Source organism: Entelurus aequoreus, linkage group LG05 (genome assembly GCF_033978785.1).
Source record: "Entelurus aequoreus isolate RoL-2023_Sb linkage group LG05, RoL_Eaeq_v1.1, whole genome shotgun sequence".
NCBI lineage: Eukaryota > Metazoa > Chordata > Actinopteri > Syngnathiformes > Syngnathidae > Entelurus > Entelurus aequoreus.
This window is the reverse complement of record NC_084735.1, coordinates 32,178,153-32,205,728: the sequence shown is the minus strand read 5'-3', so window position 1 is coordinate 32,205,728 and position 27,576 is coordinate 32,178,153. Positions and strand designations below refer to the sequence as shown.

The following is a 27,576-nucleotide window of genomic DNA, read 5'->3' as shown; positions in this document are numbered from 1 at the left end:
AGAATATTATATTACTGTTAAGCAAACTATGAATAATAAAAACGCCAAAACATGTGTCCGTTATCATAGCTACACGTATGACAAAAAAAACGCGTGAAAATCAGTGGTATTCAGTGAGGTAAAATGAATTAAATTTGCTGACAGTTCATTGCTCCTGCCAAATGAATTGCACTGAGTGGAGCGGATCACCACTCCAAGATGGCGGCTCCGCGTCTCGTCTGCGCCAGTAGGCAGTAGCGCTCAATGCTGCGTACCCTTATAAGATGTCTATGGTTATAACGTTAGCAGTGAGTTTACAGCCTCACTGATTTAACTACACAGCAAATAAAAGTCGTGTTACTTAGCCAATAAACGTTATCTTACATTCAAAACTTACCCTTCTTTGTGCAACTTCAAATGTCGAACGAAGTTGGAAGTTGTTGCGTCTCCGTCTGTAATATTCGAACTGCGTGATTTGCATACGGCAATTCGTTTTTTGTTGACCAAGTCGTAGTTTTTATACCCGAACGAAACCAACTTTGGCATAATTGTTTCTCACTGCCGCATTGTTTGACAACTCATGTTCGGTGGTTGTCCTGCAATTGGATTGGATGAGAGCTGTGGGATGAAAACAACGTAGATCTAATTTGATTGGCTGTTGTACTGACAGCACACCAGCTGACAAGCAGCACACACGCTGATAGACACAGACGTACAGTATACAATGAAAGATACGGAGCGCTCCCAAATAACTTTTTAAGGTTTGGGTTTTGGGGAAAGTAGCAAGTCATGTCAAGTCAAAAGCCTCAAGTCCAAGTGAAGTCACAAGTCATTGATGTTAAAGTCGAGTTGCAAGTCTCTTTACATTTTGTCAAGTCAAGTCTAAAGTCATCAAATTCATGACTCGAGTCTGACTCGAGTCCAAGTCATGTGACTCAAGTCCACACCTCTGCACTTTACACACACACTAGGATTGTGATACACACATATTTTATCTCCAGATTTTTTTTCAAACCTTGCTGTAGCCTAAGTGTGCACATGAAGCCTATACTATGTGCTGTAATATTTATTTAGCTCCAGATTTTTTTTCAAACCTTTTTATTTGTCTCAGATTTTAATTTGTACTGCATATCATTGTTGACTACTGTGATATGTTACTTTACCTGACTTTGGTAATAATAAATATTTGAAGTTTGCAGCATCATTGTTAAGCAGTTCTTGAAAAGATTACATTATATTTTTACTTTCTCTTTAGGTCCTTGTGTATAGGCCCACTTCAAAGTAAACAATAACGATTGCTATGGATTTGCCAATATATTTTGTCAAGTTACAGTAATCATTCATCACATATGCTAAAATGGTCGGTCAAAAACTGTGAAGCAAAGTCTATGCCTATAATATTAGGCTAATCTGCACAGTGGTTTTGTTTACTGTGTGTAGACTTTTTTTTAACTGTGTGAACATTTTAAATTTAGTGTGCACTCAATTGGAAAACAATGTAATGCTGCGCCCGCGCCTTTGTTTCCTTCAAGCGGAGCTGAATGTTGTTCAACCTGTTGTTAGGCTCCGCCCCTCCCCTCTTGACACCTGAGCAGCTCCTCTAACCGGAAGTAAAGTCTGCGCAAGCTTGTCACTTCTTCTCGTTACCTGCACAGACGACGACGCAAGTGGACCCTCATTGAAGTCGTGATTGTCTCTCGAGTAATAACATTTGCAACCCAGCGGATCATTTACCCCCCAACATTCTTTCTGTGTGACTTTTGTGACGAAAGAACACCACCAAGGTCGACGACCAACATGTTGTTCGGTTGCTTGGTTTCGATGCTTCTGTTCACGTCTCTACTAACAGGTGAGCTAAATATAACAACTTTGTTGCGTCTCTTTTTTTAGATATATATTTGAAACTTTATGTGCTGAAATAGAAGCACACACATTTCTTAGTTTAAATAATTAGGACTTTCGAAGACGGCGCTAAACGTAGAGACAGACTATTTTCAAAATGGACGTTTCTGTTCAGGTGTATCGAGGACGTTAATACAGTTGGAAAACTACTAATCATTTACTGTTTATTGTTTATTGAGGATCCCCAGTCTTCCTGTGGTCCTTTTCAAAAGTTAAAAGTAAAATAATAATACACAGATCCAGTTGCAATTAAAACATACACCAATCCAGTTACAAATGAAAGAAAGGAAAGGGTAAATAAAAAGAAAATTCTCAAAATAAAATAACAGTACACATATACAGTTACAGAACATACGCAAATCCAGTTACTATTAAAAGAAAGGAAAAACAAAAGGAAATTCCTCAAAATAATAAAATAACAGTACACAGATAGTTACAGAACATACGAAAATCCAGTTACAATTAAAAGAAAGGAAAAAGGAAAAGAAAAATACAATTCTCAAAAAAATAAAATAAAACTACACAGATCCAGTTACAGAACATACGCAAATCCAGTTACAATAAAAAAAAAGGAAAAACAAAAGGAAATTCCTCAAAATAATAAAATAACAGTACACAGATACAGTTACAGAACATACGAAAATCCAGTTACAATTAAAAGAAAGGAGAAAGGAAAAGAAAAAGAAAATTCTCAAAATAATAAAAAAATAACAGTACACAGATCCAGTTACAGAACATACGCAAATCCAGTTACAATAAAAAAGGAAATTCTCTAAATAATAAAATAACAGTACACAGATGCAGTTACAGAACATACGCAAATCCAGTTACAATTTAAAAAAAAGGAAAAAGAAAATTCTCAAAATAATAAAAAAATAACAGTACACCGATCCAGTTACAGAACATACGCAAATCCAGTTACAATAAAAAAGGAAATTCTCTAAAAAATAAAATAACAGTACACAGATGCAGTTACAGAACATACGCAAATCCAGTTACAATATAAAAAAAAAGGAAAAAGAACATTCTCAAAATAATAAAAAAATAACAGTACACAGATGCAGTTACAGAACATACGCAAATCCAGTTACAATAAAAAAAAAAAAAGGAAAAAGAAAATTCTCAAAATAATAAAAAAATAACTACACAGATCCAGTTACAATAAAAGAAAGGAAAAGAGAAAAAAAAAGTTCTCAAACTGATAACATGAAAGATGAACTCTTAAGTCTAAAATGTGACTTCACATGTTTCTTAAATGCTTTTTTTTTACTGGGAATAGTCCTGATATTTAAATGAAGAGTATTCCATAATGAAATGCCTCTGAATACAACAATTTGGTATTAGTAAGTCTAATAGACAGTACGCATGTGACTAAATATACAGAGAACTGCTTTAACATTGGTAGTGTTACCTTACTTTATCTTATCTCAAACTTGAAACTGGTTGTGAATCCATCAAAGGGGGTGTATGGTTTCGGCTTACACTTGCTGGTCACAACATTAGGAACAGCTGTGTCCCAAAAGTCCTACTTTAATGAATGTGCTCAGTGTTAAATCAATCAATCAATCAATCAATGTTTATTTATATAGCCCTAAATCACAAGTGTCTCAAAGGGCTAAATGACACAGCCAGATACTTATTTGTTACAAATAAGATGTTATCCTTGTAGAAGTTTTAGTGGTGAGCTCATGTACAGCTCAACAAGATATCCACATTAGTAGAAACACCTACAGTACCTTTCAGTATCGTGCAGTCATTTCTACACAGTTGTGTACTAAAAATGTAATAGAAACTGAGACGTATTTTTTTGCCAAGTTTTCATCACATCTCATTTTGAGTGGGCATATATAAACTTGGATGGGAGATACTGCAAATGTTTAAATCAATCTTATACCCTGTACTGAAGTGAAGTGAATTGTGAAGTGAATTATATTTATATAGCGCTTTTCTGTAGTGACTCAAAGCACTTTTACATAGTGAAACTAAATATCTAAGTTACGTTTAAACCAGTGTGGGTGGGATTGGGATCAGGTGGGTAAAGGGTCGTGCCCAAGGACACAACGGCAGTGACTAGGATGGCGGCAGCTGGGATCGAACCTGGCACCCTCAAGTTGCTGGCACGGGCACTCTACCAACCGAGCTATATTGATACAAATATCGAAACTTGCTACTTTGTTTCACTATTTACCTAAGATTATTTAACAAGTGTGATTTTGTCCTTAATTTGTCAACCATGGTCAAAATAAGAATAAACAGGGCTTCAGGCCAACTAAAAAAAATATTAACAAATGTGATCATTGTTTTCTTTCTTGAATTCAATAGTTTCTGTTTGTCATTATGAACAACACAACTGGAAAATAGTGATCCCATACTGATACTATTGGTATCTGGGTACACACACACACGTAAACTACACGACATTAAACGCCTCCATATTATCATGTTTCGATTTGTCATCAAGGAATTTAGTGCCTGAAAGAGGTTTCAGTCAGAATGTTGCAGTATCATTCCTGGTTGAGCAGCCTGGAGTAAGCTGCATGTTTCTTTTGTGTCCACGCCCTGTGGGCTTGTTAGCAGTGTGTGAGACTGCTGTTCAAACTCCAGTGTCGTAGCTGTGGCGAGCGACTGTTCATTTAGTGTGATGACATATTTTATTTACATCCGTCGTTTGAGTCACATCTCAGACCTTCACTGCGTAGAGCAGAATGACGTTTTAAGAAGCAGATAAGGGAGTGTGAAAATTTTCCCTTAAGTGCTTCTGTAATGGGAACATGTTGAAAACATGTCTGCCTGTTCTACCTTTTTGTTAAGGGACAATTTCTTAAAATGCTATTAATACTTAAAATATTTAGGAGAATAAGATTATGCTCTTGAATAGTCTTCCAGTACTTTTCATTGTACATGCCTTTTGTTTATTTAGTTATAAAAACAGTGACACCAGTAACCTGTTTTGTTTTCTATGTCAACAGGTGTGAGTGGCTTTTCAGTAACCACGAGCAATGCTAACGTACAAGTTAAAGAAAATGCAGGTAAGTCTTTTAAAATACAAAATGGTCATCTTGAAAAATTACCCAAAATTAGATGTTTTTTTTAAATAAAGGCCTACTGAAATAAATGTTTTTTATTTAAACGGGGATAGCAGATCTATTCTATGTGCCATACTTGATCATTTCGCGATATTGCCATATTTTTGCTGAAAGGATTTAGTAGAGAACATCGACGATAAAGTTCGCAACTTTTGGTCGCTGATTAAAAAAGCCTTGCCTGTACCGAAAGTAGCGTGACGTCACATGTTGAAAGGCTCCTCACATTTTCCCATTGTTTTCAATGCAGCGAGAGCGATTCGGACCGAGAAAGCGACGATTACCCCATTAATTTGAGCCAGGATGAAAGAGTCGTGGATGAGGAACGTGAGAGTGCAGTGCAGGACGCATCTTTTTTCGCTCTGACGGTAACTTAGGTACAAGCTGGCTCATTGGATTCCACACTCTCTCCTTTTTCTATTGTGGATCACGGATTTGTATTTTGAACCACCTCGGATACTATATCCTCTTGAAAATGAGAGTCGAGAACGCGAAATGGACATTCACAGTGACTTTTATCTCCACGACAATACATCGGCTAAACACTTTAGCTACGGAGCTAAAGTGTGGAATCCAATGAGCCCTTGTACCTAAGTTACGGTCAGAGAGAAAAAAGATACACCCTGGCGTCCTGCACTGCACTCTAATCCTTCACTCTCACTTTCCTCATCCACAAATCTTTCATCCTCGCTCAAATTAATGGAGTAATCGTCGCTTTCTCGGTCCGAATCGCTCTCGCTGCTGGTGTAAACAATGTGCAGATGTGAGGAGCTCTTCAACCTGTGACGTCACGCTACTTCCGGTACAGGCAAGGCTTTTTTATCAGCGACCAAAAGTTGCGAACTTTATCGTCGATGTTCTCTACTAAATCCTTTCAGCAAAAATATGGCAATATCGCGAAATGATCAAGTATGACACATAGAATGGACCTGCTATCCCTGTTTAAATAAGAACATTTCATTTCAGTAGGCCTTTAAAAGTGACTTTATGAATATGCATCATAACTTATGCTTTCTGTTCAGAAAAGTTCAGATGAGGTGTGTAACTATACACTTGGTTCACAAGATGATATTTTAACATAATTTAAGAAAACTACAATGACAAAATATGATATGACAAAGAGTCGGTTTGTATTTAACTTGGTCACAAAACAATCCAGATGCATTTTTATATGCTGTATAACAATGTTACCCCTAGGGTGTGTGTGTGTGTTTATATACATGCGCTGTACTTTATTCTTTAAATACTGTACCTTAATATTGTACAACAACAAAGTGCCTTTTAGGAGGTTTGTTTTAAAAAAGAAAAGTTGTACATGATAATAAGTAGGGGTCCCCGCTACATCCCTCCATCAGTTTGGAGATCATTAACCTGTATAAAATTGAAGACCCCGTTTTTTATTATTACACGCATTACCTTAGTATAGTGGTTAAAGGTGGGAATATTTGGACACCTCACAATGCGTTTATGATTCATGAGCTATGATTCGATTAAAAAACGATTGTTTATTCATCTTTAATTTATGTATATTGATGCAGTTTTACATTTCTTTTTGATTCACTAAATAAGCGTTTATTGCTTGCAACTTTTAAAAACAGTGCATTCGTAATAAGAAATTCCTATCACATTTAATAAATTCATGGAATTGTGTGCAAAACTGGAACATAAGTGCCCTGTAATAAAGGAGCTGGTCGAATCTCTCTGTTAGGTTGCTCGCTGCAGTCAGCCAAATTTTAAAACTGTCTGCATTACTTTATTTCCAATAAATCAATTGATTATCGATTATTGCCGTTTATTTGACCAGAAAGTATTTAGAAGTTCTCTTCAGTCTGTTGGAAGAGGTATTATTTGGCTTGGGTTGACAACAAATTTTCATGGACAATATATTAAACTACAAAAATTATTGCCAGTAAACAATGTTATTGCTATTATTGTTTTTTTGAGACCAAATTAACTACTGATGTAATGATAATACATAATCCTTTCAAATGCAATAAACTTGTATTTCTTGTATATTTTACCATTGTAATTGCAATGCAAACTTTTAATCTAAAACAAATAATAAAATATACTTTGTCTATTAGTAAAATGTTGGACTCGAATAAAAATCAAAACCAAAAGCAATACAGTTTGTTAAGATGGGGGTTGGGGCTCCTCAAATATACACAACCACAACAAATAAAATGGCAAAATAATGTATTGACAAATAGTTACAGAGGTACAGTTGTACATTACTTGACTGAAAGTGCAGAGTATTAATATACACACTACAGCATAAGCAGATTTATTAACAGGTCATATGCAAAAAACTTTAGACTGGCAGATTTCGAGCAAGGAAACACAGCCATGACAATATGACAAATGTTTGCAGCATTTTTAGAAATGCTAGTTTTTCAACAGTGTTAAATGACAACATGTCTTTGGCGATGTATTTAAGCACACTTTTTGCGACTGCACACTATTTTACACTGTCGGGTGGTTGTGTATTTTAAGTGGCCATGCAATGCGTGCATGTCTGTTGTATTCGAGCACTTTTGGCAAACCGTCTTCTCAGTATTGATAGTCTCATCTTGTTCCAAAGGTTTAAAACTGAAATAATCCCACACTGGTACGGTGGCATTTGGTTTTGTAATTATTTTGTTCATGTTTGCTATTACTGTATATGTGTTGGTCATGGGCTAACTTGATTGTGTGATGCTAGCAAGCCAGCGGCCCCGCCTTGCCGCACAAAGAGTCAAAGACACTTAAGAAAGAACAAAATAATTTACCCTCTTCTTTTCATTCCGCTATGGCACAAATGCACGCAGCTGCTGAAACTGATGAAAAACGTGGATGCGCTTGAAGCCCGTAAACACACGGTTATCGACACTGGAAAAAATACAGACTTCATTTTCGTTTGTCTGTTAAATATTGACCCAAGCCTACGTATTCACTTTTTATTAGTACAATATTTCATTAAAAAACTGTAGTTGATTGCCATAAAGTTTATTGTATCGATTTTAAAAAAATTTTGATCCAACAGTTTGTTTTTGTTTTTAAAAAGGCGTGTTGCATTTTATTATTCTGCTGTCTTGGAGGGCCAAGCACAGATTAATTTTGATTTAAGTTAATTACAATGGGCAGCACATAGGGCTGCGAATCTTTGGGTGTCCCACGATTCGATTCGATATCGATTATTGGGTCACGATTCGATTCAAAATAGATTTTTTTCGATTCAACGCGATTCTCGATTCAAAAACGATATTTTCCCGATTCCAAACGATTCTCTATTCATTCAATACATAGGATTTCAGCAGGGTTTACCCCAGTATGCTGACATGCAAGCAGAGTAGTACATTTTTGTAAAAAGCTTTTATAATTGTAAAGGACAATGTTTTATCAACTGATTGCAATATTGTAAATTTGTTTTATCAATCAATCAATCAATCAATGTTTATTTATATAGCCCTAAATCACAAGTGTCTCAAAGGGCTGTACAAGCCACAACGACATCCTCGGTACAGAGCCCACATACGGGCAAGGAAAAACTCACCCCAGTGGGACGTCGGTGAATGACTATGAGAAACCTTGGAGAGGACCGCATATGTGGGTAACCCCCCCCCTCTAGGGGAGACCGAAAGCAACGGATGTCGAGTGGGTCTGACATAACATTGTGAAAGTCCAGTCCACAGTGGATCCAACACATCAGCGGGAGTCCAGTCCACAGCGGGGCCAACAGGAAACCATCCCGAGCGGAGACGGGTCAGCAGCGCAGAGATGTCCCCAACCGATGCACAGGCTAGTGGTCCACCCGGGGTCCCGGCTCTGGACAGCCAGCACTTCATCCATGGCCACCGGACCTATGCAACTCCCCCTCGCAAGGGACAGGGGAGAAGAGGAGAGAAGAAAAGAAACGGCAGATCAACTGGTCTAAAAAAGGGGGGGTCTATTTAAAGGCTAGATTATACAAATGAGTTTTAAGATGGGACTTAAATGCTTCTACTGAGGTAGCATCTCTAACTGTTACCGGGAGGGCATTCCAGAGTACTGGAGCCCGAATAGAAAACGCTCTATAGCCCGCAGACTTTTTTTTTTTTTTTTTTTTTTTTTTTTTTTGGCTCTGGGAATCACTAATAAGCCGGAGTTCTTTGAACGCAGATTTCTTGTCGGGACATATGGTACAATACAATCGGCGAGATAGGCTGGAGCTAAACCGTGTAATATTTTATACGTAAGTAGTAAAACCTTAAAGTCGCATCTTAAGTGCACAGGAAGCCAGTGCAAGTGAGCCAGTATAGGCGTAATATGATCAAACTTTCTTGTTTTTGTCAAAAGCCTTGCAGCCGCATTTTGTACCAACTGTAATCTTTTAATGCTAGACATAGGGAGGCCCGAAAATAATACGTTACAGTAATCGAGACGAGACGTAACGAACGCATGAATAATGATCTCAGCGTCGCTAGTGGACAAGATGGAACGAATTTTAGCGATATTACGGAGATGAAAGAAGGCCGTTTTAGTAACACTCTTAATGTGTGACTCAAACGAGAGAGTTGGGTCGAAGATAATACCCAGATTCTTTACCGAGTCTCCTTGTTTAATTGTTTGGTTGTCAAATGTTAAGGTGGTATTATTAAATAGATGTTGGTGTCTAGCAGGACCGATAATCAGCATTTCCGTTTTCTTAGCGTTGAGTTGCAAAAAGTTAGCGGACATCCATTGTTTAATTTCATTAAGACACGCCTCCAGCTGACTACAGTCCGGCGTGTTGGTCAGCTTTAGGGGCATGTAGAGTTGGGTGTCATCAGCATAACAGTGAAAGCTAACACCGTACTTGCGTATGATGTCACCCAGCGGCAGCATGTAAATACTAAAGAGTGCAGGGCCAAGAACCGAACCCTGGGGAACTCCGCACGTTACCTTGACATAGTCCGAGGTCACATTGTTATGGGAGACGCACTGCATCCTGTCAGTAAGATAAGAGTTAAACCAAGACAAGGCTAAGTCTGACATACCAATACGTGTTTTGATACGCTCTAATAAAATATTATGATCGACGGTATCGAAAGCGGCGCTAAGATCAAGAAGCAGCAACATAGATGACGCATCAGAATCCATCGTTAGCAATAGATCATTAGTCATTTTTGCGAGGGCTGTCTCCGTAGAGTGATTTGCCCTGAAACCGGATTGAAAAGGTTCACAGAGATTGTTAGTCACTAAGTGTTCATTTAGCTGCTGTGCAACAGTTTTTTCGAGAATTTTGGAAATAAACGGAAGGTGGGAGACCGGTCGGTAGTTTACCATGAGGTCAGGATCGAGGTTAGGTCTTTTGAGCAGAGGATGAATAACCGCTTTTTTGAATGCTAGGGGAACAGTGCCGGAGGAAAGTGATAAGTTTATAATATTTAACACTGATGGACCTAATAATACAAACAGTTCCTTGATAAGTTTCCCAGGAAGTGGGTCAAGTAAACATGTTGTTTGTTTTATCCCACTTACACGCTGTAATAATTCCTCTAATGTTATTTCATCAAAAATAGAGAGACTATTTTGGAGGGCAGTGTCCGTCGTATATACAGTCGTATTTGTGTTAATAGAGCCCAGTTGTAGCTGGGATGCGTTGTCTTTAATCTCCTTTCTAATGAGTTCAATTTTCTTATTAAAGAAATTCATAAAATCATCTGCCGAGTGGGTGGAGCTACTGGGAGGAGTCCCTTGTTGGGTTAGCGATGCTACTGTACTAAACAGAAATTTAGGATCGTTTTTGTTGAGGCGGATGAGATTTGAGTAGTATTTAGCTTTAGCTAAGGTAAGCATGCGTTTATAAGTTATTAAACTATCACTCCATGCTTGATGGAAAACCTCAAGTTTAGTCGCGCGCCATTTGCGTTCCAGTTTTCTACATGATAATTTATGAGCTCTAATTTCTTTTAACTATTAAAGGAACCAAAAATATGACGTATTTTATCTTTGTGAAAATATTGGACACAGTGTGTTGTCAAGCTCATGAGATGGGATGCAAGTGTAAGCCACTGTGACACTATTGTTCTTTTTTTTCTTTTTTTTTATAAATGTCTAATGATAATGTCAACGAGGGATTTTTAATCACTGCTATGTAGAAATTGTAACTAATATTGATACCGTTGTTGATAATATAAATTTTTGTTTCACTACTTTTGGTTTGTTCTGTGTCGTGTTTGTGTCTCCTCTCAATTAGGGATGTCCCGATCCAGGTTTTTGCACTTCCGATCCGATACCGATGTTGTTTTTGCACTTACGATCCGATACCGATACTGGCCGATACTGGCCTATCCGAGCATGTATTAAAGTTTAAAGTTATTTAGCCTACTTAGTTGTCAGATTCATGTTGAAAAGGGTTTTAGTACTCTTGATAACAACTAGCCAGCTGAATTAGGCGAGTTTGAATAATACACAATGGTTGGTAACAAGAAACTGACCTGTTTATTCAAGGTTAAACACAAAATAGACAAAATTATACATGACAAACAGAAATGGCATCATTGAACAGTAAAAAAGTGAACAGTGTAAAGTGCAAATAATGCTGTAAACATTAGTAAAAAAAAGCAAAACACACAAACAACCTGAGTGGGATAAAATGTCTATAACTCAGCATCAATACTTGCTCTTGAACTAGTGTAAACTTAAAAAAATAAAAAATATATCTACACACTCCCTTCAATTGTTTGCCCCCCCTGACTGCAGTCCGAGCATAATGGGGAGATTCTTTCTAACAAAGACGAGCATCGAAAGCCCACTTTACCCACAAGAGATAACGGCTCATCATCCAGAATTATTTCCTCGGCAATGACTGTAGTTATCCCTTGGGCTTTAGCACTGTTCAGTGGCAGTATGTCACGCTTCGCGAACTTTTCTGTCAGAGTTAGTTGGGTAGGACCTTTCTTTTTCTTTTCGTCAGTTTTCTTTAGAAATTCTTCATATTCTTTACGGTGGTATTTTGCTAAATGCTTGATCAGATTTGTTGTATTAAAATGTCTTACAACTTTACCACCCCGCTTGACTTTATTGTGGCATGTTTTGCACTCCACCTCTTCATCTTTTTCGTTGTGTAGGGTAAAATAATCCCACACAGCTGACATTTTTACCGGTAACTTCCGCTCGCCTTTCGGAACTATGAACCGGCATCCGCTTCCGATTAGGACGGTTAGGACACAGACCTGTGGATGTGTTGAAGGTGTGCTGGAAAATGCGGAACGGAAATTAGGGAGCAGCAGAAAGGAGGAATGTATTATTTAAATCAGTGCGTTGGAAAACACGGACCGGAATTTTTTTTTAAACTGGATCTGGATCGGCATTTTCCCATGCCTTGCCGATACGCATTTTTTGGCAAATATCGGCGGCCGATCCGATCCAAATATCGGATCGGGACAACCCTACTCTCAATTGCTCTTTTTAATGCAGTTCTGAGTGTTGCTGGGTCGGGTTTGGTTTTGGAATTGGATTGCATTGTTATGGTATTGCTGTGTATTGTTTTGTTGGATTGATTAATTAAAAAATACAAATAAATAAATAATCGATTTTTAAAAAATGAGAATCGATTCTGAATCGCACAACGTGAGAATCGCGATTTGAATTGGAATCGATTTTTTTCCCACACCCCTAGCAGCACAGTGGTCCTGGGTTTGATCCTGTGCTCGGGATCTTTGTGTGATCTTGCATGTTCTCCCCGTGACTGCGTGGGTTCCCCCTGGGTACTCCGGCTTCCTCCCACCTCCAAAGACATGCACCTGGGGATAGGTTGATTGGCAACTCTAAATTGGCCCTAGTGTGTGAATGTGAGTGTGAATGTTGTCTGTCTATCTGAGTTGGCCCTGCAATGAGGTAGCGACTTGTCCAGGGTGTACACCGCCTTCTGCCCGAATGCAGCTGAGATAGGCTCCAGCACCCCCCGCGACTCCGAAAGGGATAAGCGGTAGAAAATGGATGGGTGGATGGACAATGGGCAGTGCTGATTTTAAATTACGAGTTTGGTCATGGAACCATTTGAGTTTGTAAATCGAGGTACTACTCTATAACCTTAACTGAACTTTTTAACTTATCAAAATCAGATATGAGCCACTTTGGCCTGCAGTGTAAACGTAGTCTGTGTGTGACTTGAAAAGTGGGCGAGGCCTCTGCTCTGTGCCCATGAATTTTTTCTCTCTGATGAGAAATATTGTTGCGTATTAATCTTTTTATTTTTTATTTTATTTTTATTTATTTTTTTTTTTGTCCTGTCCAGCTTCACAGGCAAATCATATAGTTGATGTAGATGCCCATATCGGATGTTCAGATTTACTTTACAAAAGAGAAGTGTAGGATACTTCTCTTGTTGCCTCATTTGTATTTGACTTTATTAAATGCATGTATATTTTCATTTGGTGCAGCCGGGCCAGAGCAGGAGGGGATAGAAAGAGAAAAAAAGGAAGGCAGAGGGGGAAATTGTGGGGACAGGAGGGAGATAAGACAGAGAGACAATAACAACAACAACAACAATAGAGCAATATCAGCAAATACGACATGTACAAATATGATTGTAAAAGTGATAGCAAAGAAGCAGTTGGCGAAATAAATAATAATACAGAAATGACAATGAGCATTATTACACTACAAATGGAGCATTACAAATACCAATAGAAATAGCGCTATTGATAATGAACAATACCAATAATTCACCTCTATTATCAACAATACAGTTGTTCAAATGCAACAATACATATACGTAATGATAACTAGAGATACAAAATAATGCAGAAAAATCGAGGTGAAGAAAGTGAAGCAACCTATATTACCTTGTAGATTGTTATTGTATAAATAGGTTAAGCTTTGTTAGTGTGCCATGTGTTACCCAGTATCCCCTAGGGCAACAACGTTAATATATGTTTCATGAAACGTGATTATGTGCATGAGTGTATGTATGTATATGTACTTGTATGTACAGTATGTGCATATGTATGTTTGTACAGTGAATTTATATGTACAGTATGTGTATATGTATGTTTGTACAGTGAATGTATATGTACAGTATGTGTATATGTATGCTAGTACAGTGAATGTGCGTGTGGATGTACGAACTTTGAGTATGTAGGTATGTACTGTATTTGTGTATGTATGTGGGAGCGTAGGTATGTATGTATGTACAGTGTTTCCCATAAACTGCCAAGATACCTGTGGCGGTGGGGGCGTGGCTATGGGCGTGGCTATGGGCGTAGTCACCATGACATCATCAATTGATTTGCATAATTTACTACAATGATTTGATTTTCTCTAAAAAGGCTCAAAAAATGTATACTTACTGATTAATAATAACAGTTTTGTTTTAAACATCCATCCATCCCTTTTACAGTATAATTACAACACTTTATGTACATATTTATATGCAGATTTGAACAATAAGTTATTCACTGAAATATATTTATTAATTGTGGTTCTAACAAAAAATATATCTTATAAAATATAAAAGCTAAAATGTCTCAAAGCTCTGCCCCTTTAATTAGTGCATACTAAATAATTTAACTTTAGCCTACTACAGGGGTCGGCAACCCGCGGCTCCGGAGCCGCATGCTGCTCCTTGACCACTCTGATGCGGCTCAGCTACATACATGCCGACCCCCCCGATTTTCCCAGGAGATTTATGGATCTCAGTGTCCCTCATAGATTACTCCCAGGGAAAAAATAATCCTATTTACACTCTAATTACTAAATAAAGGGCGTGCCCTAATTGCACTGCAGTAATTGTCCTCTATAGCATTTACATACAGCGTGCCAGTCCAGCCACATGTTGCATGTTGTTATTACTTGCACACACAGGAGACAGCAAAGCATACTTAGTCATCAGCCACACAGCTTACACTGACGGTAGCCGTATCAAACAACTTTAACATTGTTACGTTACAAATATGCGCCACACTGTGAACCCACACCAAAAAAGAATGAAAAACACATTTCTGGAGAACATCCCACCGTAACACAACATAAACACAACACAACCATTACCCAGAATCCCATGCAGCCCTAACTCTTCCGGTCTACATTATACACCCCCGCTACCACCAAATCCCCCCACACATCAACCCCCCCCCCCTCTCCGTGTTGGTTGAGCGGAAGAGTTAGGGCTGCATGGGATTCTGGGTATTGGTACCGTCAGTGTAAGATGTGTGGTTGCTGAGTTAGTACGCCTTGCTGTCACTTACGTGAGCAAGCTGAAATTGCATTCTACGTGTGGTCGAGCAGGTACACTGTTAGGGCAGACTGTAGAGGGCGCCAAATGCAGTGTCATCACGCTCTGATATTCGGGAGTCTCCCGGGAAAAATGAGAGGGTTGGCAAGTATGACGCTATCAAGCGCCATTCATTCAAAACTCGCGGGCTGCACTAACATCAAATTTCCACATTAAAGTGCGTGCCGGTGCGTGTGTCGGAGACCCCTAGTTAACATAGCACAAAGCGTTTAAGCTTTGTATGCGGTGTTTTTCATTTTAAATTTAAAACATTTTTTTGTGGCTCCCATTACTTTCTTTAATTTGTGAAACTTGCCAAAATGGCTCTTTGAGTGGTAAAGGTTGCCGACCCCTGGCCTACTACTACAACCATATTATTTACCAGCAACATAAAGTGAAACAGAGGCAGAGGTGTCCTGCCACAGTCAGTAACAAATAAACAGAAAACAGTAGTGGTGGTAGATAGACACAGAGCTTCATCAAACATCTGATCCACTGAACAAAGAGCTCCAAAAATCTTGAACTTTAGACTGCCATCAGTTTTACTCCCTACACTTAACCATGTGTTTCCTACTGCCTGCAGACTTTGCACCCTTTGTTATATACACATGTTGTGTTTCTAATATAAACACATTTAATAAAGTCAAATACAAAAAAGGCAACAAGAGAAGTATCCTACACTTCTCTTTTGTAAAGTAAATCTGAACAGCCGATATGGGCATCTACATCAACTATATGATTTGCCTGAGAAGCTGGAGAGGCCAAAAAAAAAAAAAAAAAAAAAAAAAAAAACTTCTTTTTTTTTACATTTTTTTTTTTACATTTTTTTTTATTTATTTGTGGCGGAGGTAATTCTTTCGTGGCGGGCCTCCACAAATAAATGAATGTGTGGGAAACCCTGATGTATGTATGAATAACGGTGTGTATGTGAGTGTACGTGTATTTGTATGTACAATATATTTGCGTATTAATCTCCTTCTACTCCTAATTCAAGCAAGTGGTGATTTAATTTTTTGTATGGTTTAGAAGTTAACTTGTATGAATAAACATATCTCATCCTTTTTACAACTTACAAGTTCAATTGGATCCATGACCAAGCTCGTTACTCAAAACACTCATATCTTAAATCGGCGCCTCTCATTAAAATGAATTTAATCTGTGCTTGTCCCCGCCAAAACACCTCAATTTTAACATGTAACATGCCTTTAAAAAATAAATAAAATACTTTTTCTATAATTATTGTATAAAAAAATACAATATAATGTAGTCCAAACAAGTACAGTATATTTATAAAATAATTATGTAATATTGTACAGCATTTACCTTGGAAGCAGACTAATACGGTGTCTCCTTCTTGGCACTCTCCTTAACACCATTTTGTCAGTTCCGGTGTTTGGAAGGCGGTATTGAGTCATTCCCCAGCTGCAGGCTGTAGAAAGTCACTACTTCTACCAGCAGCAAGGATGCTCATAATTCTAATTTATACTTAAAGCATATTTAACGCATAACCGAAAGCCAAGGGACTCCTCATACCTCAAAATACTCGTAATTTCAGGTACTTTTAAGATGAGGTACCACTGTATTAGGGGGGTAACAATATCAGGAGTGGAGCGATTGATCGATATATCGATAGATCAATTTTTATTTCTAAATTTTAAGTATATTGGTTTGTGCTCGAAAAGTTGACCTTTAAAACGTTTTAAAAGTAAATATATCGATTTTGCCAATACTACAAAAAAGAAAACCTTGGATTTAAGAACGGCACACTTTATATGAAGTTCAGCACTTTTGATGATAACATTAAGTCTGTCTGCCCGTCTGTAGCGTCATCAAATATCTACCGTGGTCAAGAAAGGTCACAGCAAATGCAAATGCCTCAAGACAATATAATTAATTACAAAACAAAAAGTTTTAGCTACAGCACGATTGCAAAAGCCACAACGAATGCAAACACCACATCACAATGATACAAAGCCACAATTCAAACTTAATCCACGAAGGATACGACGGACAAAACGTAAGTGACAGCAGAACAAGTTACGGCGATGGACCAGGTTGAGACGGAAGGTTAAAAACAATGTAATAAACAAAGTATTTTAGTATTATTGGAAAAAACTAAAAAAAACTACCGTATTTTTCGGAGTATAAGTCGCTCCGGAGTATAAGTCGCACCGGCCGAAAATGCATAATAAAGAAGGAAAAAAACATATAAGTCGCACTGGAGTATAAGTCGCATTTTTTGGGGACATTTATTTGATAAAACCCAACACCAAGAATAGACATTTGAAAGGCAATTTAAAATAAATAAAGAATAGTGAACAACAGGCTGAATAAGTGTACGTTATATGACTCATAAATAACCAACTGAGAACGTGCCTGGTATGTTAACGTAACATATTATGGTAAGAGTCATTCAAATAACTATAACATATAGAACATGCTATACGTTTACCAAACAATCTGTCACTCCTAATCGCTAAATCCCATGAAATCTTATGCATTTAGTCTCTTACGTGAATGAGCTAAATAATATTATTTGATATTTTACGGTAATGTGTTAGTAATTTCACACATAAGTCGCTCCTGAGTATAAGTCGCACCCCCGGCCAAACTATGAAAAAATCTGTGACTTATAGTCCGAAAAATACGGTACTTTGACTGGAAAACGTGGTCACACGATACTTACATTTATTACATCCTTTGCTATTTGGTCCATCTGTCGCTGAAAGTTTTCTGCTGTCACTTCTGTTATGTCTTTATGGTTTTGCGTGTTTATTAAAATGAGAATACTGGCAGGTCAAACCACTACTCATTTAACCTGAAAATCTTTGGTTGCACTTAATTTCTCAGGTAAACCTACTGGTAATTCAACCTGAAGACATGTTGGTTTTATTTTATTTTTTATATTAATGTTGTAGTATTTCTATATTGAAAAACAACAGCAGAAGTAGCAGGTAAATCTACTGTTAAAACGTTGGTTACTGTACTATACAGGGTGAATAAAAAAAGAATACGCCAAAATCATCACTTACACAAACTGACAACACAACATGTTGCAGTTTGCAGACAAACAATACATCAACATGGACATCTGGAAAACATTCCTTACAAAGAACATGCTTGGTGATTATTAAAGTTCAGTTCTAAAGCATTATAATAGACTGGTAGACAGATCCCTGGACCTAACTGTGTGAATTTTTTCTGTGGGGGTTTGTTAAAGACAAAGTTTATGTTCAACCGTTGCCAGCAAATATCAATGACATGAAAGATTGAATAACAGCAGCAATCAACACAGTGGATCGCGGCATCCTGGGGCGCGTTTGTGAGGAATTCTCATATCGTCTTGATGTTGTCTGTGCTGCCGGTGGTGGGCATATTGAGCACTTGTAAAGCATGAAATAAATATTAAAGTTATGTACAACACGTGTTAAAGCTATGTTTTCTATTGTTTTTCATTTTTGAAATATCGAGTGATCATTTTGGCGTATTCTTTTTGAATCACCCTGGCACTTAAATTTAAGATTTCTTGAATGTTGAATAATGCTAGCAAAAAAAGTTTCCTTTGTTAATTCAACCTAAAGTGTTGGTTGCCCTCTATTCAAATAAAATGTGAATGTATTGGCCAATAATTGTTGTTTACTTGCTTGTTTGTATCCATAATTCATTAATATCTAATTCCCTCTCAAGAAATATCAACAATATAGGAAACTTCACCTGTAGTGTCCAGTATCCAGTATAAATTTCACAGTCACACTGGTTGAGTTTTTCTGCTAAAAAATATTAAAACTTACTGAATCGTTTCAGATTATATCGTTCTAAAAAATGTATATCGTCCATGAATCGTATCAGCAACCACAAATTCTGAATCGAATCAAAACATTGTTAAAATAAATTGTTACACCCCTACACTTTGTTTGTTTAGTTTAATGTGTTTTGCCTCTTTAATTGTGTTGATTTTTTAATGTATTATTTTTATTTATTGTCTATTCTATTACAGGGGTTGACCTTACATGCTCTTATACAGCTGACTTTGGTTCAAGTCCCAGGGTGGTGTGGAAGTTCAAGGACCGTACAGGTTCACAGAAATATGTATTTTATGATGGAAATCCCACTAGTAAGTGTGCCACAAATGTATTTTTTCTGTATTTAATCTTATTCGCAGGATGTTTCTAAAATTCTGCACCTGTATAAATGTAGTTGATGCAACAGTTAGTTTTGTTTTCCAAAAGCACATTGAAATTCTAAATTTTCACACTAACCCCTGACAACACGACTCAGCAGGTTAAGTCTTTAAACCTCACCTGTTCATAAGTAACAAAGTTGCAGGCTGCAACTCTGGCCATGTGTATATTCTATGTGACTGTTAATGTGCAATTCTTTCCATAGCGACGTATTCCAACCGTGTGACAATGTATGGCAGCAATCTGAGATTTAGTAAAGTGACCCGCAAGGATAATGGAGTGTATGACTGTGAGGTGTCTTCAACCGATAGTCAGTTTAAGGAGGCCAGAGTGACGCTCACAGTTCTCGGTAAAGAGCCTTCTTAATTATCCATCTATCTATATACTTACTGTACATGTCTTTTGAGACTGTATGTTCATAAAGCTAAAGAAAAGCTACCTTGTGCCCCGCAGTGCCTCCGTCTCCACCATTGTGTAGAGTTCCCACCTCAGTGACAACTGGAAAAAAGGCCTTGTTGACCTGTCACGATGGAGACGGCTCCCCCTCTTCCCAATACAAGTGGTACAGAAATGGCATCCCTCTGCCAGCTGAACCAAGCAAGATTTCGGGCTTCCAGAATTATACCTATCTGCAGAACTCTGTGGCTGGCACTTTGGTCAGCAACAACTCTCAGCTGTCTCACTATCTTTGTCTCCTTTTTTGTAGGAATAACTCTCCTTAACCTTACCCTGTGTCTTTTTAGGAGTTTCCTTCTGCCAAAAAGATGGATGCGGCCGAATACTACTGTGAGGCTTCAAACATTGCTGGTCCTTCTCAGCGCTGTAAAGCTTTGAAAATGGAAGTCCGTAAGTTCACCTCAAGTAGTTTTTTGCCTAACGTACAGTTGCAAGACATTTCATCTTCAAATATGTTTCAATTAGCAATGTGCTGTAAGCACACACCTTATATACAATGTCTTACAAAAGTATTCACCCCCCCCCCCCCCCCCCCCCCAGGATGTTTAAGCCTTTATTAATTTTAAAATATAAAATCCCGATTTGGAACAAAAATGTCCTCTGATGTCAAAGTGAAAACTGATTTTTACAAACTTGTGTTGGGTGAATAGAAAATATATAATGTGAATGAAGTGTTTACATAAATATCCACCCCCTTTTTAAAGTGACTGACCTAATTCAGTAGAGATCCAGCTAGTTTATGCCTCCGATGTCACAATTAGTGAGAACAACTAAGAGAAAGGGTAACTTCAAAATTTAGGACAGGAGATGACTACATGAAGACTTCCAGCTAACTGGGAAGGATATGGCACTCTTCTAAATCTGCAGAGAGCTGGCCATCTTAACAAACTGAGTGATCGGGCCAGAAGAAGATTGGTGAGGGAGGACACTAATGCGCCTATGCCACTTCTAGGGTTGGGTGTCGAGCATCGATGGGAACAGAGACTAACATTACAATTCTCCCGAAATTGTTAAAAAGTGTAATTTCCATTCTAGTTTTGATGATCATACCAAAAACAATAACCGCAGAATATTCAACGAACAACAAAAAATAAATAGATGCTACCTTTTATTTTTGAAAGAGACAATTTTGTCTAGTGTCAAAAAATAACTCTGGTTAGTGCCCTCATTTAAACCATACAAACTTCTATGATGAACCTGCCTATTTTAGTATCAAAATCAAGAATCGCCAGGAACCGGTATCAAAACAAAGAAGTATTATAGGAATTAAAATTGTTCAAATTCAAGCAATGTCCAACTCTAACCACTATTCTGAAGGAATCAAGAGCTCCAGTCTGTCCATGCAACACCTATTACACAGGTTCTTCACCAGTCAAAGTTCTATGAGAGAGTAAGAAGATACTGTTGACAAAAGCTTACATAAAATCTCCCTTGGAATTTGCCAAAATGAAGTTTAAAAAAAAAAAAAAAATTAAATATTTGCCTTTTGGTCATCAGACTGGAAATTAGGTTTTGTATACCATGCACATCACCACAAACACACCATCTCCACCATGAAGCATGGTGGTGGCAACATTGTGCTGTGAGGATGTTTTTTAGCATCAGGCTGTGTTTGTCAATGTAGAAAGAACCGTAAAAGATCAGCAAATCCTGCAGGATGATATGTTTCAACCTTGGGAGAAGATACATTTTCCAGCAAGACACTGACCTAAAGCATACTAAAAAAGCTACACAGAAATAATTAAAAAATAACAAAGTAACATTATATAGTGCAAAGTCAAAGCCCGAATTTCAAACCAATTGAGAATTTGTGATTGGATTTGAAAAAGAGCTGTACACGCCCGATCCCAAAGCAATATGACTGATTTAGCTGTTTTGCATGTCTCTTTGGCAGCTTAGTCACAGATGACCATGCTAATTTATGCTCTTGTGTCAGACACTTATTTCGATTTGATGTTTAATTTTTTATTTTATTTATTTATTTTTTATTTTTTTAATTTTTATTTTGTAATGGTACTTTAATTATTATTAATAGTTTATTTATTTATTTTCATCCTATTTTAGTCAATTATTAGTAATATCTTTTCAGTTTTAATGAGTGTTGTAATTATACAATGCACATATCTAATTATAATTTTCACATTTTAACTTGATGTTTTGTTGATACGGTACATTCATGTTTGTTGACAACGCCTAGCATGGCTGTACAAGCCAATTCTTGAGTGACAGTCCCTGTTGCACTTAGTTTTGCATGTAGGAATGGGGAAAATTGCATTATCCGGAATAAGATGTGCCAGCTTGATTTGAGTGGTATCCACACAGACTCTGCTATGATTGCAGCCAATGTTGTATCTACTAAATACCGACTTTAAAGGGGTCAATACTTATGCAATTGTTTATTATACCTTCTACTTTACCAAATTTAATTGCCTGTGGTCTCATTTATTAAAGCTATAAAAGGCTGAAACATAGAAGGCACTGAATACTTTTGTATACTGTGTATAATCTTGCAGGGGGTAGGTGGTTTTTGTTATTTAAAAAAAAAAAAAAAAAGCGTGCTGAGTTTTACGCAAAGTCAGTGGCGGGTTAAGGCTTTCTTCCCAAATGTCTACAAACCTTTCCACAGTGTTCAGGGGCCTCATTGATAAAGGTTGCTGCGCACAAAAAAGTTGCGTCAGCAGGTGTTAATATGTGTTAACTTTCACCGCAGACTTGGATTTACAAAAAAAATCTACGCAGAAAAGGATGCATATTCCTATGCACTCTTTCAACCATGTGTAGAGTTGTTGTATATTTCTTTGTTCAAGCTTAAATATTAAAATGTATAGCTGTATTGATTGTACATGTAGTTATGCGGTGGCTAAAGTTAATTGATTGGCATTGCAATGTGTAAATAAGTCAGGAGGTGTGTCTTTGACTGTGTGTGCCAACACTTTGAAAAGTGTTTTTTTGTTTTAACTAAGACACCAAAAATATGGATTGCAACATAGTATTTTTGTTACATTCACAAGCTTGTCTGTTCTTCCACACATTTGTCCCACTTCTCGTAGCTTCACACATTAAAATTAGGGTTTAAAAATTGACAAGTTTCCAACTGCACACCAACTTAAACATTCTGTATGACACAGGTGTAAACCTCAATGCCAGGGGTCCAAATTTTATGTGGCTCACGAAAGCCTGGAATTGTGTCAATAAAGTACTTTGTTTTTCTTCATCTTTCTAATCTTTTCATTCTTTCTGTTTTGAAAGGAAAAAAAACATCTACTGCATGAAATTGCATACCTTTTAAGCTTTAATATTTTCTGATAATGCAACAAATATTATATTGTTATACAGTATAATGTATTAAATGGTTTGTAAAAATAAAAATACTTTTATATCTGCTTGTCACCTTGAATTGTGATTTCAAAGCAAGTTTTCAATTTGTACGTAAAAAATATATAAACAAATGCATATGCAATTGTGTAATAATCATGAGGTGATTATATGTTCATCTTCAATTGTATTTACTGTTTTAAGTGGCCTTTTGAGAGTAGCCATAACTGTGATATGGCTCTCAATGAAAATGAGTTGGCCTACTGTATGACGTCAAAACAGTGCCAACATCCGTGCACACTTTGTGTAGAGTCTGCGTGCAGATACATCACGTCCTATAACAGAAACACAATATCTATTGTATTTTCTAATGGATAAGCTTGTGTTTTACTGTAAATCAATAAAATTCCTATGATATGTAAAGCGGTAGGATTAAAAATAAACTCTGCTTCTTCCTACTCCATTTTGGACGTGCTGTAATGAAACAACTGAAAATATGTGATGCATTACGTTGTATCGTATGGATGTTCAAAATAAACAACTGAACTGAAATGTTTTGCCACATTATTCTTTTAGGTGACGTAAACACAGGAGGCATTGTTGCTGGGGTAATTGTGGCTCTACTGCTGCTCGTCCTACTTGCTGTAGGAATTTGGTACGCTCACAAGAAAGGATATCTGCCCAGTGAGTATATATTTCCTTATTCTGTCCTAGGATGTTCTCAGTAATGGTTGCCTCTGATACATTACTCACTTCCATACTTGCCAACCTTGAGACCTCCGAATTCAGGAAATGGGGGGGGTGGGGGTGGAGGGGGGGTTTGAGGTGGGCGGGATTTGGTGGGGGGGGGGTGTATATTGTAGCGTCCCGGAAGAGTTAGCGCTGCAAGGGATTCTGGGTATTTGTTCTGTTGTGTTAATGTTGTGTTACGGTGCGGATGTTCTCCCGAAATGTGTTTGTCATTCTTGTTTGGTGTGGGTTCACAGTGTGGCGCATATTTGTAACAGTGTTAAAGTTGTTTATACGACCACCCTCAGTGTGACATGTATGGCTGTTGATCAAGTATGCCTTGCATTTACTTATTCTGTGTGAATGCCGCATATATTATGTGACTGGGCCGGCACGCTGTTTGTATGGAGGAAAAGCAGACGCAACGACAGGTAGTAGAGGACGTTAAAGGCGGTGCCTTTAAGGCACGCCCCCAATATTGTTGACCGGGTGGAAATCGGGAGAAATTCGGGAGAATTTGCCCCGGGAGATTTTCGGGAGGGGCACTGAAATTCGGGAGTCTCCTGGTAAAATCGGGAGGGTTGGCAAGTATGCTCACTTCCCCTATAGCTGCAATAATCCCACCCAGAGTTGTAACAGTTAAATATGTCCATGTAACATTACACCATAAATGATTAAAGAGGCAGATTGTAATTTGTGTGACTTATAAAATGTAATTTATTAATTATGTAATGTAATTAAACTAATAACTTGATGTTCTTTCTTCTCTTTGCAGAAATAACTGAAAGGTAAGAGGAATTTGCCAATTTTTTGCCATCTGATGCAGTGGATTGCATCAGATAATCAATTTCCACATTATCTAAACCATTTAGTTTTTGGATGTTTGAAATGGTCTCTTGTCTTTCAAATGTGTCTTTCAGGACACAAAAACCCAATGTGGTCTACCAGCCCCCTTCAGTGTATGGTGGCGAGGATGATGATGTATGTATGACACTGCTTTGCTTATAAGCTTTCATCATTATTTGTGTGTTCAATGTTTGCTAATTGCTAACAGGTGACATCTTTAAAATAGTGGCCAGGTTATTCATATTCAAATAATGCTATCTGATGTGTTTGTTTCTTAGGGGGATTTCAAGCAGAAGTCATCTTTTGTGGTATAGCCTCCAAGCTACAGCCTGGTTTGAACTGTTTGTCTTTTTGATGTTTTATATACAATGATTTGTCAAAGAGCAGTACGTTGATACATTTATTTAATCTGTTTCATCTGCTGTACATCAGCTTTTCAAGTTTTAAACATTCATTTTAGAAGAAATAGGACCTACAGGAAAATAATTGCATACCAAGTTAAAAAGTGTCTGTAATGTTACTAAGCAGTCCAAGGATTATACGGACCAAAACTCTTTGGATTTTTGGAGTATGCTCCTGATTGCGTTTTTAATTAAAACTTGAAAAAAGTCATTTTAATAACATGTCAACTTTAAACTTTTGAAACTGGCTGTTATTACCATTATTTTTGAAAACCTGTGTACCAAGAAGTTGTTTTTTTTTGTAAATAGTCTTTTTTTGTGCTTTTAATAGTATAAATTATTCTCCTTGGCCTTTCTTGGAAAAATAAAAAAAACTTAAAGGGGTTGTTTGCAACCTTTACGCAGATGATATGGAGACCGCTAAGTTTCGAGAATGTTGAAAGCATTACACCCTGCCATCTTTTGGCTTTAAGCAACTAATGATGTAAGTGCGCCTGTATGTAAAAAAATAATGCAAAAAAAAACACACGGACATTAGCTTTGAGTGTGGTCAGCTAATGATAGTGATTTATCAAAGTTTAGCTACTGATGTTAGCTATCATGTTAGCTATCATCAAATGTATATTCTATTTTAACAACAAGACCACAATTGTTAACTGCTTTTCATGGACTGCTTTTGTGTGTGGACGTTTGCTCCCTTTGTGGACGAGAAAGTGACAAGCCTAAGTGCCGGACAAATTCCTCAGGCCGAGAAACACATTTTAGTCAATATTAATAGTAATTGTGAAAAATCTAGACATTTTAAAGAAAAAAAATTCTGCTGAAGTATTAAAAGTAGCTAATTAGCCGGTGGTGTTTTAGCGTTATATTTTTTGGTTAAAAATGTTTTTTCTTTGCGCAAGTTGCAAACAGCCCTTTTAAGTGAAGGTGTGACTGACATACTTTGTAACACATATGCATTTTAGATTAACATTCTAATTACGATACTGTATAATTAACTGGAGAATGAACTGAACGTATGATAGAGTTGTTCTCGATTGCTCTTTGTTTGTGTTTGCAGTTTGGGAACTACAGTACATTGGTTAAACTAATGCAAGCAGGGTATATGCAGTGTTTTTCCAGCACAGTTATTTTATTGCCTGTTAAAGTTAATACAATTACATCACAGGAAAGTGTGAATTAATGCTGTGGTTTAAACACATCCTAACAAAATCCTAACATTTTTGTATGGTCATGTTTTGGATGTTTTACCTCAACTTATTTTTTTGATTTTTTTTTTTTTAAATACGTTTTGTAGTTAATCTTTCAACAATCTTGTTTTTTACAGAGTCAACATAGATAGACATTGGTTTATATCATGCATTTATTCAACATCTAATAAAGTACTATATTTATTTGGGAGCCCTTAATGTTGTTTTTTAAATACTGTATGTTCCTAAGAGTTTGAAACTGATGGAACAACCTGATTATGTAACATTTGTATATTCTTAATAAAAATTTGTTAAAAAATTACTCTGCTGGTGTCTCCACAATGGTTAGCAACATTTGTATAAAACATTTTGTTGGGCAATTATACAAATGAATGCAGTCAAATTATATATTTTTCAATCAGAGTAATAACACGTTTGCATTTTGATAAACTGCAGTAAATTACTTCCGAGCAAAATTGTAATTAAGTTTAAAAAATGACCCCGATATTTCTACACACATGGAATTTTATTGTCAGAATGTCACAGTAGACTTTAAATGTCTTACTTGAATGCATATTAATTATTTGCTGAAAATGTACAGTATTATATCTGAATTTCAGTCAGGTTCTATTTTCCAGTGAGCACACCAGTCAGTCCCCTCACTCATCTTTGCACTGACGTTTGTATTGCGCAATTAATCTGTTTATACACGATTAATGTGATAATGTTTTGTGATATTGTGATTTCAATTTTTTTTGGTTAAGTTGATTTTCAGGAATTTGTTTTTTATTGGGGCAGCACGGTGTAACAGGGGTTAGTGCATGTGCCTCACAATACGAAGGTCCTGAGTTCAATCCCGGGATCTGGATCTTTCTGTGTGGAGTTTGCATGTTCTCCCCGTGACTGCGTGGGTTCCCTCCGGGTACTCCGGCTTCCTCCCACCTCCAAAGACATGCACCTGGGGATAGGTTGATTGGCAACACTAAAATTGGCCCTGGTGTGTGAATGTGAGTGTGAATGTTGTCTGTCTATCTGTGTTGGCCCTGCGATGAGGTGGCGACTTGTCCAGGGTGTACCCCGCCTTCCGCCCAGATGCAGCTGAGATAGGCTCCAGCGCCCCCCGTGATCCCGAAGGGAATAAGCGGTAGAAAATGGATGGATGGGATGGATGTTTTTTATTGGGGCAGCACGGTGGAACAGGAGTTAGTGCATGTGCCTCACAATACGAAGGTCCTGAGTTCAATCCCGGGATCGGGATCTTTCTGTGTGGAGTTTGCA

General features: G+C 37.4%; 1 protein-coding gene across 1 annotated transcript; it reads left to right on the top strand.

Annotated features, from left to right (window-relative positions):
- The first annotated feature begins 1,577 nt into the window (after positions 1–1,577).
- Positions 1,578–26,590, top strand: f11r.1 (F11 receptor, tandem duplicate 1). Its single transcript, XM_062047814.1, has 9 exons — positions 1,578–1,828; positions 4,851–4,910; positions 19,178–19,294; positions 19,567–19,710; positions 19,815–20,017; positions 20,105–20,207; positions 23,709–23,820; positions 24,782–24,842; positions 24,986–26,590. The coding sequence occupies exons 1-9, from the start codon at positions 1,777–1,779 to the stop codon at positions 25,019–25,021; spliced, it is 888 nt and encodes a 295-aa protein (XP_061903798.1). The 5' UTR covers positions 1,578–1,776; the 3' UTR covers positions 25,022–26,590.
- Positions 26,591–27,576: the final 986 nt, after the last annotated feature.

Excerpts from the sequence above, each read along its gene's own strand:
- f11r.1 (XM_062047814.1), top strand. The coding sequence starts at position 1,777 with ATGTTGTTCGGTTGCTTGGTTTCGATGCTTCTGTTCACGTCTCTACTA. Across the intron at positions 23,821-24,781 it reads AAAGGATATCTGCCCAGTGA|GACACAAAAACCCAATGTGG; the intron begins GTATATATTTCC and ends TGTGTCTTTCAG. Across the intron at positions 24,843-24,985 it reads ATGGTGGCGAGGATGATGAT|GGGGATTTCAAGCAGAAGTC; the intron begins GTATGTATGACA and ends TTTGTTTCTTAG.